The sequence below is a fragment of the Pseudochaenichthys georgianus genome, chromosome 22, assembly GCF_902827115.2.
Source record: "Pseudochaenichthys georgianus chromosome 22, fPseGeo1.2, whole genome shotgun sequence".
Lineage (NCBI taxonomy): Eukaryota > Metazoa > Chordata > Actinopteri > Perciformes > Channichthyidae > Pseudochaenichthys > Pseudochaenichthys georgianus.
The window spans coordinates 5509989-5528937 of record NC_047524.1 but is presented as its reverse complement, the minus strand read 5'-3'; the positions used below and the strand labels follow the sequence as shown (position 1 = coordinate 5528937).

Genomic DNA, 18949 nt, shown 5'->3' with positions numbered 1-18949 from the left:
CCCGTTTTGTTTTTGTCCTATTCTGCATGCTGGCATCTCTGCATATCTTTAATTTAGTTTTTTAAAACATTTGATGTTACTTCCTGCCATCATATTGTCCTTAAAATGTCAATAATAATAACTTTTTTTGTTCTAAATGTTGTATTTTCTTTTGCTCCATTCCTGCTGTATGTTACTATGAGATGAATAACACTATGAAAGTCACCAAATACCTAGTTTCCTACTATTTTTCAAGAACAATAGGTGCTTATGTCTAAAGAATATTGTCTATTTTTGGGTCAAACATGTTATACTTTCTCCTTTTCTGCTGTTTGTTACTATGCAATGAATCATTATTTGTAATGCATAAATACTTAAAGGTAGGGTAGGTAAGAATGGAGAAACCAGCTCGAGCGCGCTAGAATTTGAAAGTACGCAGCCAAAATAAATCTGCCCCTTCCTTCAGACTTCCTTACAGAGCCCCTCCTCCAACACACACGAACACGCACATGACCAATGAGGGCACGAGATAAGTGTGTGCACAGATGGAAGGCTGACAGGCAGGTAGGCTCAGATGATTGGTCGTGCTTTTTACAGCGCCACGGCTTCCATTTTGTTATGTATTTATTGTCAAAGCATTTAATATATTCATTGCTATCGGGATGTTAAGAGCTTTCCATGAGATATAACAAAAAGTGTTTCTGAAGTGAATTACCTACCCCACCTTAACACATGGGTTTCCTCCTACTTTCCAGGAACAGAAGATGTGTCGATGTCTCAATAATAAGGACTTTTTAGGCTCTAAATTATATTTATTTGCTCCATTTCTGCTGTGTGTTACTATATGAGAATCATCACATTATGTACGGCATACAACCATTTAGAAAAAAAAAGGGGGGGGGGGGGGGGGGCGGAGGAAAAAGCTTCATCAATCTTGTTGTTTTTTCCATTCCTGCTGTTTGTTGCTATGAAGTGAATCGCACTATGCAGTGCATTAAAGCAGATTGAATGTTTGATCCTGCTTTTTAAAAGGTGCAATAGAAACCACAGTGATGAAATAAAGCACTTAGAGAATCCTTTAAACTCCCAGGATCCTTCAGTCTGCTCCTGAAGGTCACACAGAGTCGCTCGGAGCGTCAGACAACAGCTGCTGTGATGTTGACGTTTTAACCGGCCTCTTCAGCTGCACTCTTTAATCCGCCACATGTTCCTCTCCACTCTTCAATTTGACAAACAGGATTTGAACTGAAGCCTCCCACACAGTAAACAGTCAACACTGAGCTGCAAGTGGCTGAGGCAGATATTTACCTCGCTGTGAGTTCACCACCAATCAGCTGCCAGCAGTCCGCTCTTCTTCTCCTGCCGCAGAGATGTCTCCAGTGGAGAACAACTGGCAGTAATAAGCTCAAACAGGAAGTCGTACAGCGGGTATTTTTGGGTCACTTTGTCATGTAAGCTGCCACTTCCTTCTCCAGGCTGTGGGCGAAGCGGTGGTTGAGGAAGAGGAGCTGGCCGTGAGGAAGCAGGCGGCTGAGCAGAGCGTCGATGCGGTCGCTCCTCAGAAGGACCTGCAGGGACAGGAGGAGTGTTTAAAGATGGCAGCCAGTTGTAGAAGGAAATCAAACCTGCACGACCGCCACCTTTTCTTCCTTCTTTATTCATATTAGATTGAAGGAATCATACAATGTGGAATGAGTCAATATTTCCCTTCCATTTACCTTTTTCTAAACAAAGAGCGCAGTAGTTCCATCAAAGAAAAAAGAAATAGAAGAGAGGGAAGGTCTTATACATTAATTACATTTAGTCTTTGCCATGCTCTGTCTACCTCTACCTAAGAGTGTGTTTAATGCATAACTTTTAACATTCTAAAGAGAATCAATTGATATGAAACATAATAAACATAATGATGGTGATATTATTAAAAGAAAGAAAAATGTATGATGATATAGAATAATAAATAAAGACACCAGCAATATGGATGAAGGAGAAGATTGACAGCAAATATGATGTGCAATGTAAATCAATGGTTTAATGCATAAAACCTTCTATTAGATTGATAAGTGCATTTTGCTTCATGACTCTTGTTTGTCTAATAATGTACAACCAATCCTTCGTGAAAAAACAGTCAGAGTTAAGGAACCTCTGTTCCATTTTTCCAACAGGAAAAAAGCAATTTCACAGCTTTTACTTCATTAAGAGCAATCGGGCAATTCTGCATCAAAAACCAGTGCACTTGAGGATATTTTACATATAGACAGAAAAAGGACAATTTAAATAATTTGTCTCCATCCAGGTAATATCAATTCTCTATCAAATCTAATCTGGTTCGATGTGGTCTGAGCGTAGATCGAACTCCGCTTCAAAACATGATTTTTCGTCCTTAAAAACTCTGCAGATATTTAACCTTCATGCAAATTGGAGCTGCTGTTTACTTCACTATTACATAATGCTCTTTATCAATTTGGTGCAGGGTCTCCTGAAGCTCTGGTTGGACGTGAGGGCCTGTCTCACCTCGCTGCCGGGCCCCAGCAGGTGCAGGTGCTCCAGGCAGTGTCGGGTCAGGGTCCGCAGCGTCCCCTCGGCCAGCAGGAGGTTCTCGTGGGGCTCGCAGACCAGCGTGAAGCCCAGGCTCTGGACCCCCAGCCACAGAGCGCTCATCTCCTCGGTGAAGGGGTCTCCGGCCCTGAGACGCAGCACCCCGCTGTCGGCCTCCTGCAGCGCCAGCGCCTCCTCCCCGGGGAGCGCCTCCATCAGCAGGCGGCCCGCGGCCGCCCGGGAGAAAGAGGCCGCGCTGCGCACCTGCCTGACACACAGAGCAGGAACACACTGGTTATCTCACACACTAAGTAGTGTGCCTGAAAGTCCGCTGAACGCATCCTTTTGAATCTTTGTTTTTGCTTCTCTTAAAACTGTCTTCATTCTGTTTTTATCTTTAGAAACAATTTATACCATGTTTGAATTTAGATTTCCTTACATTGGTTTTGTTCACTGAGATTGAGGCGGGGCTGGCAGGAGCCCTTTTCTGCTCATTTTTAGGTTCATACTTAATTATTCATTATTATATTTATTTTGTGTCTCCAAGCTTTAATGTTCAAAAAGCTCTTCTCTTCTCATACTGCCTGTGCTGCAGCACCTCTTTTCACCCTCTGTCTGAAACCAGAGCCTACTCTGATTGCTGGCCGGCTCTGTTGATATTGGTCCACCGCTTTTACGTGTACCGTCCACTAGACTCCTAGTTACGTCGCGAGCTTCGTTTTGCAGCCAATTACCGCAAAAATCATCTGTGACGCGTTTGTGTGTATTGTGTTTGTTTCCCGGGGTAACCCTCACAAGAAACACCGGCTGTTGTTATGCCTGCTGTGACGGTAAGTTACCGCTTGTAATTATGCCTTTACGAGCTTCAAGGTTGTTTTTATCATCTGAATTTGGCGAAACAAGTTTAATATTCTAAAAACCAAGACTTTGTTTATTTGAAATCAGATGAAAACAAACTGTCACGAACCCTGCCGTGTTATCTATGATTACTACGTTTTTCAATCATAATTTCAGCGGGAGGGAGGGGGGGCGGCGCTGAGGAACAGCAGAGTGTGGGCTGACAGGTGTCTGTGTGGACCCTTATTGTGGAACAAGGGGAATGCAGAGACTGGCTACAAGTGTCTTAGGTTCAAGTTAGACAACTAATGTCTGGGTCAGTGTTCATGACTTCAGGTTTATGTCCTCTAATGGTTCATCTCAATACACACACATGTTCCGTGCTTTCCAATAGTTTAAAATAGTTTTATTCCACTGTTTAATAACCTGTTCAATACAAACATGCCACTCGTACAAATTAAATAACATTTCTGTGAACTGATATTTGTTTAGCGAGCTTATTAGAGGATGCTCCCTGAAAGATTGTAAAATGTCAATGAAGATGTCAGACTTAGAGTATATTTGTTAATAATTACATACAGTGTGTGTGTGTGTGTGTGTGTGTGTGTGTGTGTGTGTGTGTGTGTGTGTGTGTTGTGTGTGTCTGTGTGTGTGTGTGTGTGTGTGTGTGTGTGTGTGTGTGTGTGTGTGTGTGTGTGTGTGTGTGTGTGTGTGTGTGTGTGTGTCGAGTGAATCTGAGGCCCCCTGGTGGCCAGTACATAAATGACGTGGCCCCCACCACCATGCTAGTTACATAGTGATGTCACTACGTTGTAGAAGTTAACAAAGGATTCCAATCGAGGTGCAGCAAAGCATATAAGGGCCGCTTTTAGAAAAAGAAAAGAAAGGGAGGATTGTTGTTGATGTATATTTCTTACTGTTGTTCTTACTGTTTATAATGTATATATAGAGAGAGGAAGAGAACTATAGGAACAGGTAACAAGACATTACCTCAACATTAAAGTCTATTTTCTGAATCATTATGTTTATCTTAACCTAAATATGTAACTAACTAATGTTCATCATCGTAATGCGTTGATCAATGGCACCACATGAGTTAATATTAATATCTTAGTATAACTGAGGCCTTTCACAGAAGGTCTAATGTTCCTCCATGCTAGGAATGAATATTGTTAAATGGCATTGATTGTTGTCATAGCTTGACATGCAGTAGTTGAACAGGTTGTCATGTAGGAGAAGAGAAAACTAAGAGCTCTGTGAAATAAATCCGTATTTACTGAAAACAAAATGAGACGAATGGCAGCCTCCAGCGGCCTCTGTGATGTGGCATCAGGAAATCAGCAGGAAGAGGAGCGGATGCAATGAAGTAAAAAACAGGAAGAGGGTGCTGTTGCTCTTGGATAAAGTAAGTCTCAATGTCTAAATGAGAGTGAGTGAAAGCGTTAGTATTATAAACACAGGTAGAAATTGTGGAAAGGGTATCCTCTTATGAGGTTCACAGGAATTTCATTATTTTAGAGAATGAAGACGATCATCAAGTTCAAAATGCTGAACCAAATAACAACACTTCGTACCTATTTAAAATGTAAATCAATAAGTCACATGGGATGGAAGCTATTGGAAATGTGGGGGCCGTTTCAATCAAAACTAAGTTCAAGACAATATTCATAAAACATGTAAAAACCCTAAAAAAGCAATAAAAGGAGTTTTGTCCTATACTTGTACACCGATAGATTGATTAAGATTCGTAAAATCACATGATGTTGAGGCTATTAAAACAAATACAAAAGTTTGAAAGGATAAAACTGCTGATTTTTATTTAAAATATTCATATAAAGTAAACAAACAAATTAAAATCCATTAAAGTAAAGAAGTCCAGTGTAGTTATATCATGCTGCATTGATTTGTTGTCACTAGGTCACATCACATGACATGGAAAATATTGAACACTGAATAATATGCCCAATTGTATTTCATTTAAAATTAAAAAGGCACGAAGGTTTGCCCTACTCGTCCAGTGTAGTAACAAACTGTTCATCCAGAGGAATTTCAATAACAAAAGTCTGGTAATGCTGATAAATTGTCCTCACAGATCTGTATTTTCTTTTCACAGATTTCATTTTAAACTGGATGTGTTTGCAGCTCGGCTCACCGTGCCACCACCGCGGTCTGCTCCCTCTGCAGAACCCGCCTCTCCTCCGGGCTGAACTCCCGCTCCTGGTCGGTGAAGAGGCTCTCATCTGGACCGAAGACCCGGCAGTAAAGCATCCGACTCTCCCCGGACCCGAGAGCACTGACCGGGCACACTGTGTGGATCAGGAAGCAGCGAACCATGCTGCAGAAAAACCAACTAAAATATACTTATGTTTCAAAGCAGTGTTTACTGTGCACGGGTCATGTTGTTGTTGCTGCTGATAGAGCACTTCCGCGTTAGTCAGGTGACCACTCTCAGCTGCCGTTGTTATGTGATGTTTAAACCACAAGATGGCGCTCAAAGTACGTCATATTACATCATGTCGTATCCACATTATCTAATTATGTAACATTATGTCAGGGGTGTCCAAACTACAGCCCGAGGGTCAAATGCGGATTGCCATTGTTAATCGGCCCTCAGCAAAATCCAAAGGTATAATGAAATATGGCCCACACATGAAACGTGTGCTTGTCTTGTACTTCTCAAATATATATGTAAACATATATTACACAGTAGTATTCATGTGTTAATAAGCCCAATGTTTCAAATAAATTCAGTCAATTAAAGTTGAAAACAATTTCTAACAAATCTAAGCTGATAAGAAAAAAGCCCAATAACTTATTTGCATAACAATCTTGAAATATACACTTCCTATGTCCTCTTATAAGCAATCTGAGTCTTCTGTGTTAAGGAATGAGCTGCTAACAAAATGAATGAAACCCTCTGGAGAGCTGTGATGTAGGCTGTTTGTTTTCTCAAAGCATACTCAAGTATCAAGCATCATTCACCCACATTTAATTGATTTTGCTAACTTATAACTTAACTTATGAGTCAATATAACTTTAGTGAGTGGCCCAGCCCTTCGTATATTTGACTTTATGTGGCCCTCGGTGAAAAAAGTTTGGACACCCCTGCATTATGTCTTATTATATCATATTATATTATATCATATTATATTGTATTATATTCAAATAGAATATTCTATATTACACCCAGAAACATAAAGATATTTCATGTATTTTATAGTAGAATACCACAATATGCATTTGCATCAGAAACAGAGTCCGAATACATTATTCCCAGGGGAAAGTGGGCTCCATTTTAGAATAAATAAATACAATAAAGAATTAAACAAATAAAATAAAACACCAATATTTATTGAAACAGGAGGAAGTTAATGTTAAAAAATGTGCACATTGTACAATAATATAATAACAACAATAAATATGTACCCTACAATATTAGTGAAACAATATAGTTATGATTAATTCTGAGAAGGTTTGCTGAAAAACATATTAAAACTACTTTACTTTATCAGATCAGATCACCCTCAACTGGATAAGAAAGGACCAAACTGAAAACATGGCTGAGAGGCAGCTGCAGGGATGTTTGATCACAAAGTGTTTCAGCGTCTCAGCACACAAACAGAGACAGCTGTTAATCCAGCAGCTGCTGCCGGTCACGCTACTTTACCCTGCTGAGGCCCTTCTCAGAGTGTGTGTTTGAGTGTTTGAGTGTGTGTGTTTGAGTGTGTGTGTGTGTGTGTGTGTGTGTGTGTGTGTGTGTGTGTGTGTGTGTGTGTGTGTGTGTGTGTGTGTGTGTGTGTGTGTGTGTGCGTGCGTGCGTGCGTGCGTGCGTGCGCGTGTGTGTGTGCGTGCGTGCGTGTGTGCGTGTGACAGAGGGAAGAGAAAGAAAGAAAACCTTCACTCAGCTTTGTTAACATGGTCTCCGCCCTGTTAACCTCCTCGCCATCGTCGCACAGACTCTGACACGCTGAAACAAGTCCTCCAGGTGGTGGAGCGAGTTGTGTGAAAGTTTTACTCTTTTTAGGTTCAATAAAACCTGGCATTCTGCTCTGCTGCTGTCATTTGTTTTTATCAACGACAGCAGCAGCACTTGATCATTAGGTTTAATGTTTCAGGGCCTTAATATCATCAGATTAAAATACCTCAGCAACTACCAGATTGTTATCTATTAAATCTTGTCAAAACCCCATGATGTTAAATCTGAACCACTTTGTTGATCGTTTGTCTTTTTGTCTCGAGCCACCAGCAGGTCTAATTTGTATTAAAGCTGGGAAATTATATCTACTATGGCAGTGGTCAAATGTCACTAAGTGGAAGTACTGTAAATACATTTCTTATTTAAAATAAAACACATAAATCCAACTTCTCGTGTGTTTAAAGCGTGTGTTTGCAATACAATGTGTAAAACATGTGTAAATAATACACAATATAATACAAAATAGTAACACGCAATGCTTATAATGGGCTCTACAGCACAATCCTGCTTTTACACCACGTTCCTATTTACTAAGCAAACACTTCATGTTTAGTGTAGTTGTGTGAAGGCTCCCTGAGAAAGGTGTGCAGCAGAATCTCTCTGCAGCACCCAGGCTGTGAGTAATAATTAACACAGCTGTCACTCCTATAATAAAGAAGTGAATGAACAGGACCACTGCAGTAATGATTAGCCAAAATCAGAGTAAAGATTCAAAGTGAAAGCAAAGCTAGATTCCAGCTTCAGTGTGAAACTCAGATTTGTATTAAGCAGAAGTAGAGGATAAGACTTTAACAAAAAGTGCATTTTTCAAGAAGTGAGCATGCAGGATGTGCAGCGAGTGGTGTCATGAAAACCACGAGTAAAGCTGGCTTCACAGTTTTTTAAATCTCTGAGTCATATTTTCCTCTAATGAAACAAACCAGCTGAATAAAACAAACAACAGGAAGCAGGGCAGTGCTCTCAGGACCAATCGAATCGAGGCCCGCGAGTTTGAAACAAAGGAAGCTAACAATAACAACCTGAGGCTAACATCACTTCTGGACTTGTCTGTATTCTCTGCAGAGGGAAGTGAAAACATCCTGAACATATGGGGAAATAATCCCAGCCTGCAGAGGGTGTGCAGACATATAGCACAAGTTTCTAATGCTTAACATTAAAAAAAAAACATTCCTTAGAAACCACAGCGTTAATGCTCCATGTTTCACCACCTTCAAAGGCTGTTAGGGCCTTGTTTTACAGGCCGGGTTGTCAGTTTACTGTCAATTTCAACAACTAAAGACCTCTGATTCACCTCTGCAGCTGCTTAGAGGACCCGGGGGTTAAGAGGTGGATCCTCAGAGAAGAGATGTTGATAGGAAGGGTGGGGTCGTTGTATAGACCCTGTTGCAGTATGAGAAGTCGTTTCAGTTTTGATGAATAGATTTGTTTCCAACCTGACAGGGAGACACCTTTTAAAAAACGTTTGTCCCCACTGCTACCCAACACATACACCAGTGACAGCAACTTTATTTTGCTAAAAGCCCCCCATACCAGATTTATGCTTTGAAGTCATGATACTGAAGTAGGGGTCAGGAATGGTTCATTATGCTTATATTTCCATAAAAAGCTAAATACAATTTTCTAATCTGTACGTTAAATGTAAAAGAGTTGGTACTGGAAACAGACACTAAAGCATGTCACAATATTGCTTAACTTTTTAACACATTCAGCTTCATACCTTCCAACACAATGTAATGATTGATCTCATGAAGAACTAACAAAGTATATAAAACAAAACAAGCACACATTATGAATCTTCTTGGGTCAAAAACAAAGGTCCTGGTAGAACAAAAGGTAAAGGTCCCCTTTTAATTTGTTTAACCTCCGGCTCATTGACAGATCCACTTGTCAAATCTGGGTTTGCATTTGTGGGACGAGCCAAGTCCTCATCTACATTTTGAAACCCACTGTGGAGGGGGACATTTGAAAAGGCTCTTGCATGTTGCATTATGTTGCCTGGTGTGAAGGTGTGAGGCTCAGCAACTGGCCCTTTAATTGTCTTACTCAGAGAAATGTGGCTGCCTGACACGAATGAAAAAGCCCCTCTGACAAATACTGTACATATGTAAAGATCACCAGAACAGACATAGTTTCCTCTTCCTTTTCACCCCCTTAGTTTCTATCCTATTTCCAGAGTTAAAGCATCTTCCGTTGAAGACGAACAACGGTCACTTGTGTCAGCTGGAAACTGTTGGCTGTAAATGGGTCTTTAGATCCCAGGAATGCAAACAAAGACTCCCCGTCTTAACCAACATGGCCGCTGGGAAACTGCCTGATTTCAAACGTTGGTAAAGTGCCAGAAGCGAGGGAGTTTCTTTATGACCACTTCACTAACCACCACGTGTTTATTACAGCACGAGGTGGCTGATTTCTATCCTCCTGTCAGGACACGGCTGTCGGCCAGGCGCTTTGACACAAAGACTCTCCCTCTGATACAGGAATGTGTGCGCGCGCGCTCACTGGCACGTGCGGCAGCAGAGGCCACTCCCAAGGTCGGCGAGAGAGGGAAGATTTGAAAAACAAGAACCACTGGAAACATGTGCTGCAGAGAAGCCCAAACAAAAAGGCGGATGTGATTTGTTTAGACTTAAGAAGTGGAAATTCTAGTTTGACTTTAACGAACCCTGCACACCCAAGGCTTTACAACTTTACTTTAAAATAAAGTCTTAAATAAGGAACATGGATTGATATGTAAAGTCGGGCTGAAACTAACTTTTTTATTTCTAATTGTTATATACTCAGGTCCATTGAAAGAGTAAAATATGTCCTCACAATGACGATTCTGTAAGCTCTGATTGCTTTGCTTTTCTGCTTAGTAAACAAAGATATCAACATGTTTGGCCATATACTTTCTAGGACAATGTCAGCTCCTCTATCCCTTGCATATGAAACAGTCTGTTTAAGTGAGCCTGTTATGCTCTCTTTCGTGTAGTGCGTCATGTAAGTTTGTGTGCAAAATCTCAAAGTTCCTCTCCCACACACTCCCCCCCCTGTCTCCGTTGGATACATTTGGTTACCTCCATAATGGGACAACACATGCTCCAACACATTTTTCGTGATTGGTTCAGGGGTTGGACATGTCGAAGCAGTTGACCAGTCACAACAGAGCCGGCCAGCTAACCAATCAGAGCAGACTAGGCTCTGGTTTCAGACAGAGGGTGAAGCATTAAAGCATGTGAACATGTCACAGTAGAGGTACAATATATATATTAATGTTGTACCCATAGACTGTGTGTATATATATATATATATATACACACAGTCTATGGGTACAACATTAATATTAACCTGAAATGTAGCATAATCCATTCAGGTCCTTTACAAAAATAGTTACTAAATAAAGTAGACAAAGTTAAGAATTGCATTATGGTATTTTAGCAAAAGCCATCGTTTCATAGTGGCAAGTGTTCATCCATGAAAACAATTCCTCATTGTAACGTTAGGAAGTTAAAATAGTTGTTAGTCAATATTGTGTGTCGGCCCCACGAGTATATTCACAGCACAAGAGGGAAGCTCCATTAGAAAAATAAACTTGACGTCACGTTTGAACACACATTGGCTTTTATTTCAGCAGCTCCCCCACAAGCCTGTACCAAAATCTTCAAGCCAGTTCATTATAAACTATCATCAGCTCTGCAGAGTGGAAGACATTTTAATCTCTGGAAATGTAAAAGGAATCAAAGCAAAACAAAGGATCTTAGATCAAGAACTCCTATCACTTGCTGGCCTGCAGCATCAGGTGAATCTCACTGCGAAGTTAACAGGTAGTGGGTTTGCTTTGGTATCTTCTGACAGAGAACAAATGATCCCAAAAGGAAAAACTCTGCATTCAATCTGTACAAGTTGTTGTAAAAATATCAAATTTGCATTTTAGGACGCCTAGAGAAAGGCATTCTTTAAACAAATCAATATAAATGGGGTAGACACAATTCAGCAAACATTTTTATATCAAAAAGGAGTATAAAAAAAAAAAGCACCACACCATTTCAAGTTATTTAAATTAAGTGCTACGATAAAGTGGGACATGACGGAAAAAAAAAAATCCAGTGAGGAGCTGGAGAACTTTAGCCTATGCAGGGTGGGTTGTGTTATTGCAAGTTGTGCCGCAAAAGGCAGCAAAATAATAAAAACAGGCGGTAGGTCCGAGTGGTTATTAAAAACGATCACATTGCTTCTCAGTGAAATCTGTGCACTGCCCCTCAGCGCCAGCTTTAGGTCACGTCTTTCCCCTCTTAACATTTGCATAAATAACTAACTTTGCTTGAGTTACAGGGAAAATGTTGGGACCCTTCTGTTGGCATAGTACCTAAAAAAGGTATTTCCTGGTTGGGGGGGGCATTGTATATTGATGGGGGGGCAGTGTGTTTCTTAGGAGGCGCTCACAGCTTCTTCAGGCGGCTGTACATGTCTCTCTTGCTGCGCTCCCCGGCCCAGGTGCGGCTCTTCAGGCGAAACTTCCTCAGGTCCTCCTTGAAGTCCTCGTGGTGCATCGGCCTGTAGGCCTGAGGTTCACATTGTGCCTGCAGAGGAAGAGGAGGAACGGTTACATTCAGCCGTCACTGTGCGGGAGAAGTGCTCACTAAATGCTCAACAGTGACAGTTGAGATCTGACTTCACAACAAAAATCACAATTCAAGGAACTACTTTTTAAACTGGGATTTGAGTTTTAGCACTTCTGGTTCCATTAGGCCATGTTTTTTTTTTTTTTTTTAAATGGGTTTTTTGTGAGAGCCTAACATTAAGTCTCTCGTTAACAAAAAGAGTAAGAGATTTAAATGTTTTATGACAAGTTCTATGACTAAAATGCGTCAGTAAATAACCCAAAAGTGAACGTTAGTAGCTTCCAAGACTCATAAAAACAGCGGTTGCCAAGATTAGTCTCTTTAGCTAAGTTGTGATGACTTGAAGTAATATGACCGTGTTTTTTTTTTCCCCCCCGCAAGCTACTGGCTGGACCCTGGATTTATCATCAAACAACGTAGAGCAGGAACTGACCTGGTAATGAGGGAAGAAGTCTTTGTATCCGCCCTTCAGGATGTAGAGCTCGGGGTAGTGGAGGTTTGGATACTCGTTGGCGGCGCGGTCTCGCTCCCTGACGAAGCGACACATTCGAGGGCCGCGCTCCGACGAGAACTCGCAGTGGAAGATGACGACGACGCGTTTGTCCGGGCAGGACGGGACGATGGGCGTTTTCAGGAGGTAATCCTCCACCTGAATCTCCTGGTGGAGGTTCAGAGCTTCCTGGATGAGGAGAGACAAAACCAACCGTTCAATTAATAGAGCACAGGAAGCGACAGAGAGGCACAAAGACTCTGAAATACAGTGTCAGACAAAGAGAGTCAAAACAGATATTCTTACATGTAATTAACACAGTGAGCTATATATGTAATTTAAATGTGTGTGGTGAGGAAATGCAACACTGAATACATTTAGATTTTTTTTTGGGTCATTACAGTAGCAGCATAACCTAAAATGTGCAGGCCAATTTTTTCAGTTATCTATTTGGAAGGAGTGAGTCTTAGAAAACAAATCAGAAGTGCGCCTTATGTTGCACATCTGAAACTCCAATTTATTAAAAAGAAAAAAACTATTACTTGAAAGAAAACTCAAGTATTTCCAAGTCAAGCTGGTTGTTCAAAAAAAACAATTGAGTTTTCTACGCTTTGAAAACGCATGTTTTGAGATCGTCGCTCACCTTTATGTGTCCCCCCTCAAACTCGTAGGGGTAGCGGCAGTCCATGACGATGACGCGCTCCACTAGATGATTAAACTGACCGGAGAGAGCCGACACCATCTGAAGGAAACAGAGAACACAAGTTAATATTTGAAAGTGTCGACACATGGCAATAACTTTAACTAGATAGAAAACACTATGATAGTTTTCCCTGAGTGCTCACCGTGTCGGGGGTGATGTACTTGAGGTCTTGATGTTTGCCTTCCACTGTGGGAAGCACAAAAGGCTGAAAGACAAAATAAGAAATTGGATCAGACAGATTTCACACCAGTAAGTTATCGGTGTAAGGAACACAGCGGTAACTTCATTACCTTGGTGAAATCTCCTATTAGATCATTAGAGGTGTCGTCGCCGTCCAGCAGCTTCTCGATATTCGTCTGGCAGCAAGACTTGGACCTCTGGAGCAGAGAGCAGCCCTGAAGAGGAGGGAACATTTAGGGGGGCAGCCATGGAGAAGACTAGCCAATTAAAGATGGTCTGTAAAGATGGAAACAAAAGCCAGTCGGCCTCAGCAAGTGTTTCTCCCCTGAGGAGGCGGAGGGTCAGGCGAAAGAGTTTACTACAGAGCAGGCGGGCCTACTTATTCCTGTTGTAGCATCACCAATACTTAAAACCCAAAAATGAAGTCTACAGCATCCTGTTGCACTACTCTGCCAACTACTGACCCACAATCTGCGCAAGATGGCGTCTGCCCATTGTATTCATACTGCTTTCAACAGGACACACACGCTAACAAAAATAGTATGTGATTTAGAATGTAGCAACAGGCTTTTGTTTTTTTAAGATTGGTGCTACTTCGTCCATGTTGTCAACAGTATGACCCTGGTTCACGTTGACATCATCTCACTGGGCAAGCTAATTTGAGTTAACGATGATGCTCCTGTGGGGACTGACCGTTCTGGGTGATTCTGCGTTTTGTTCCAGGGGGGTGACCTGAGTTCCTGCCACGCTGCGGCGCCTCTTCACCCGGACCGGCGTGTTGTCATCTGCGGGACAGTCTGGGCGCTTCGCACACGGGCGTGAGGGGAGGGGGCTCGGCATGGAGGGCGAGCGGAACAGGCTGCGGGGCCGGCAGAGGATCAAAGGCTGGAGGAAGGAAAACATTTTAACTTAAGAATCAGTGACAATGTGACAACAGCTACATCCAAGGCTCCTCCAACACATCTGACATGCAGTAAACTAACGAGCACATGGCAGACAAACTTACAGAGTCTTCTCCTGAACCGTCGCTCACCAGCGGGGCCATGAGCAGGAAGGCCATTCCCATCGGCATCGGCATCCTGGACTCAGCCTGTAGGTCACAAATAGTTAGTATTTTGGGAGCTTGATGAAGATAAAACTGAGAAATAAAAAAGGGTGACGTTATGAAACATCCCAAGAAAAAAAACAATGGTTTAGTAGATTTGTTAAGTAGCAGAAACTCTGTGTGCAAGTGCCTCACCTCCATGTTATCCATTCCTTCCAGGAAGCCGCCGTCGTCCTCCTCGTCGTCATTGAGAGGCGAGTCGGTGGAGGTACGCCTCAGGAACATGGGGCTGGACTCAAAGTCAAGCTGCTGGATCGGAGAAGGGGAGGACATGAGTGTTAGCATATTAGAACTCCTGGTATGTGCACTAGATGTGGACAGCGGTTTTTCAGTCACGCACCATGAGAGCCGGAGCGGAGCTGGGGCGGTGGGCGAACGCCTGGCCGCTGTTCAAGGAGCGCACACGACACCGGGACACCGGCTTGGTGGGTTTCTTAAATTCAAAACACTCCTGCAAAAAATATATAATTTAGTAAAATCCAACACTTTTTAAGAAGCCTTTTGACAGCACCTGATTTGGGAGCAAACCCTTTCCAACACTACTAACCCAATGGCGATTTTGTTGGTGAACGGCGCACCATTTCTTTGCATGCAATTATTGTCTGTACAAACCATAAACTTTAAATATTAGTTGCACAATAACAAATGATATAAGAAAGAATATAGAAAGAGGCAGAATAAACTAATGCTCATCTGAAGCCTTATCTTATAAAAGTAATAAATAAGTTCACTGACTTACAGGAGGGGAAAAAATGCCAGTGCTCAGGTCAATATCCCTTTAAAAACACCCGATATTAACTTTTATATTAATCAAATAATGTATTTTGAGCGTCATAATGAAATGCTAGTAATGGTCAAGCTTTTAAGACAAATGATGCAATGCTTTCGCCATGGCAACAAATCAGCTGATGCGTGTTCTCAGTGAAGACTGACAGTAAACAGCATCACTGACCTCCGGCATGTTCTCCTTGTTGTCACATTGAGCGGAGCAGGAGGCGGCGGTCATTTGGGAGGGTTGTTGTCCGAATATTCCATAGCGGTGGGAATCTGTTTCCTGTCTCTTCATTGGTGGACTGCAAAGCTGGAGCTGGAGCTGATTGGGGGGGGGGGGGAGCCAAGTTAGAGAAGGGCTCAGCAAACGTAAACAAGCCTTACTGTGGTAGCTGTTTCCAAGTCGTTAAATATGAAAAACTGCCCTCCGGATAGTCATGTCACTCAAACCCAGCTGCAGAATGAAAGTGAGGCTAAAAGGTCCGTGTGTGTGTGTGTGTGTGTGTGTGTGTGTGTGTGTGTGTGTGTGTGTGTGTGTGTGTGTGTGTGTGTGTGTGTGTGTGTCCTACTCTAAATTCCTCTGAGAGCTATTTTATGATGGGAATATTATGGCTAAATAAATGCCCAACAGCCAAATTAAGACAAAAAAGAGGATACATTTGTACAGCATCCGTCCACAATGAACACAAGTCATTGAAATAAGTCATGCCGGGCTTTAAGCAAAAATATTAAATCTACTCACCGGCAAAGAGTTGATTCTTCGAATTGGCATCCTGCTGTTATTGGAAAAAGGAAGACGAAGGAATTTCAGTCAATACAAATCTAAAACAGACGGAGGCTGTTTTACTTTGAGGATTATAAAGTTCAAATAGGTTCAATACTAGAAAGCCACTTACTCATTGATGACTCTGCTCGCCTGTTGAATGGTCTTCTCAAATTCAAATCTGTGACAGAAAATATAACAGACAATTCAGAATGAGTTGAAAATATTTTGAATAAAACAAATATTGTACAAGAGAGAAGAGGAGAGCTGCAATTACCATCAATACTATTAACCATCATTTGACAATTATCAATAATGTAAAATGAAATGATAGAAAATAATCGCTTGTTTTATAATCCTGACATTTGAATGTTGATCAACTAATCAATTAACAAGTTCCAACCGAGGGAAAGTAACACGTCTTTGAAACCAAACCTGCTGGGAAGGGGCAGAAAGGCCTTCATTGGCAGTTAGAAAAACACCTTGCGCTCATAAACTACAAAGACAAAGAAGCTGGAGGTCTATTGAGAAAGAGAGGAACGGTTGGACAAGAGGAAGTTGGGTGAATGCGTCGAGGAGAGAGGTGGTCTTTGCAATGGAGTAATGCCCACCTGTATGCTAAATGAGTGAAGAGCTCAGAGTGAGGGGGGGAGGGAGAGCAGGAGACGTGGTGCAGAGATCTTCTAATCTACCATATGCCTGATGGAGCCTACGCCACGACCTCTTATTTGCAAGAGCCCTTTGTTTGTCGAGGAGAGAGCGTGTCCCATTCAATGCAGACCCAGCGGAGGGGGGGGCAGTTGTTCTCTAGGGTGCCCTCATTTCAATGGCCCTGATGCAGGAAAAGCTCCAGCCCCCCTATTCCTATAGAAATAACAGTGCATAGGGAGAGTGTGCCAAAACCCAGAGGGGGTGCCACCATTAAACCCAAGCGCAGGGCATGTCCCCCCCCCCAACCTGGAATATGCCTAGCAACTGAGCAGCTGTTAAGGGGGTGAATGAGGTCTTGAGGACCAAATGCTGCTGTAAAGGAAGTTGCACATCAGACAGTGGCAGATGTCTGCAGGGACTCACCCAACTCAGAATTAAGATAAAGGGCCACCCAAGATAAGCAAACTGAGAGTATGCTGACAAACTGGTCAAGATAACCTGGAAAATGTAAAGCTTCTGTGTTTTTTCTCTTAATAACTTGAAGAAAGTTAAGCTCACTTGTCGTTATCTGCTAATCTTCTTAGTAAAAAAAACGAATGACGCTGCCATCTTTAAGCCAACGGTAGAAACAATAATCCTACAGATGAGAAATGGTGCCTGGCTCAGCTGAGACCAAGCGCAGGGCGGAGGGAGGAGAGGGTGGAAGTGAGGTGAGGGGGGTTGGTTATGGGGTAGGCAGAGGGGCATGACTCTGAGGCTGATTGATGCGAGCAGACATGACAAGGAGAGGGAAACTTACGAGTCGTTCAATCCCTGAGCATCCATGGGATCCATGCCGAGGCCTGAAGGAAGAGATTTATATCAAATCAATAGGTTGTAACTGGCACCAATAACCAGTGGAATACCTTTAGATTAAGAACTGTGGCTGGGGAATTTTGCATATCCAGCCAGGTCAACAGCAAATATGAATTTTATTTTCCAATGTAAAGCAGTTACATTTGTAAAATGTAGTGAATTTATGCAACCGAATAGAACAAAGAATATTTTTTTTACAAGTGATTAATCACAATCTGAATTACCTGAAGTTAATAACTAAATAACTCAAATCAATTGTTTTGTCCGAATAACATCCCAAAATGTAAAGATAGTGTGAACTATCACAAAACCGAGAAACCCCACACATCTTCAAAACTAAGAATTGGGGAAACATGGTAATGTTTGGCCTTGTTCTTTACTAAAAATCCACCTTTTAGTAATAATCCCATGGCAACATTTTAAGGACATAACCATTAAGTGGAGCAACTGGCTCAGGCATCCATTCTAACAGCATCAATTAACACAGACAATAGGTTTGTATGGGACTCACCAGCATCAGATGAGACGTCAGAGGCAAAGGAGGGAATCTTTTCAAGGGCTGCATGCTTTCTCCTTTTCGGGGTATCACATAAACTGCAAATGGGAAAAGATGAGAATTACAAATAATAATGTAAACAGTAAACCAGACAATGCATGCTAGAAATGTTTTGTCAATGGCTTTCTAAAACAGAGAAGCCGAACACAGTGTAGGCAAGTAGACGAAATAACACCTAATGCTATAATAATAATAATAATAATAATAATACCTTCCAAGTCCAGCCCAATTGTTCATGTCCAGAGCCAAATTGGTAACAGGCGACAGCACAGCAGCGGGTCCAGGGGAGAACAGGTCCCTGCAGTGCGCGTTCTTTGTGCTCATCTCGGGCGAGGAAAGCCCGGGGATCGTGTCGGGCCTTCTTTTCAAAACAGTGTTAACAGGACTGGTGCAGCCAAATAGATCTACAGACTCCATCTTTAGCTGTCCAATGTGTAATAATCCTGCAGACGGTATTGCTTTGCGGTAGATTACGTTTGAATTTCGAGTCGAAAAGTGACGAATTAGCAAGACGGTCCAAACTTCAAGCTAACCAGGAAGCTAACAAGTTAGGTAGCAATAATTTAGGAAAACATTTTTTAGAAATATACGATCCGATGGTTCTGATTGAAGTGAAGCGTTGATTTGGTCTTGCTAAAGTACTACAGCTGCATAGTTGTTGTTTGCGTCAGAGAGGTGCATCACGGCGTACTCCCTCTCTGACAGCCCCTGGTTTGTGAGAAAAAAAGTCTGAAGCTGCTCGTATTTATGTTCAAAATAGAAGCTCAGAAGCGGCAATCTCTCAGCCAATCAGCGCTGTTGTTACATCCAGCTGACCAATCAGTACACAGAACGGGTCTCCGCTGTTGTCCTCCCACCGATGGGGACGAAGAAGGAGGATGTGACACAATCGCAATGGTTTTACATTTTTCTTCTTTTTTCTCAGATATCTTTTGTTCTCGCGTTGC

General features: G+C 42.1%; 2 protein-coding genes across 3 annotated transcripts; both read right to left on the bottom strand.

Moving 5' to 3' along the window:
* On the bottom strand, positions 1-5775 carry ap5s1 (adaptor related protein complex 5 subunit sigma 1). The gene is made up of 3 exons (XM_034111620.2): positions 5504-5775; positions 2491-2782; positions 1-1547 (listed from the first exon to the last, which is right to left on the bottom strand). The coding sequence occupies exons 1-3, from the start codon at positions 5683-5685 to the stop codon at positions 1419-1421; spliced, it is 603 nt and encodes a 200-aa protein (XP_033967511.1). The 5' UTR covers positions 5686-5775; the 3' UTR covers positions 1-1418.
* Positions 5776-10909: 5134 nt separating this feature from the next.
* cdc25b (cell division cycle 25B) lies at positions 10910-18733 on the bottom strand. 2 transcript variants are annotated; one of them, XM_034112120.2, is made up of 15 exons: positions 18214-18733; positions 17958-18040; positions 17391-17433; positions 16074-16121; positions 15920-15953; positions 15359-15499; positions 14747-14857; positions 14542-14655; positions 14308-14391; positions 13995-14186; positions 13412-13516; positions 13264-13326; positions 13062-13160; positions 12362-12607; positions 10910-11886 (listed from the first exon to the last, which is right to left on the bottom strand). In XM_034112120.2, the coding sequence occupies exons 1-15, from the start codon at positions 18417-18419 to the stop codon at positions 11746-11748; spliced, it is 1710 nt and encodes a 569-aa protein (XP_033968011.1). In that variant the 5' UTR covers positions 18420-18733; the 3' UTR covers positions 10910-11745. The 2 variants fall into 2 exon arrangements, with proteins under 2 accessions (XP_033968011.1, XP_033968012.1); XM_034112121.2 differs by having other exon boundaries at positions 14542-14652.
* Positions 18734-18949: the final 216 nt, after the last annotated feature.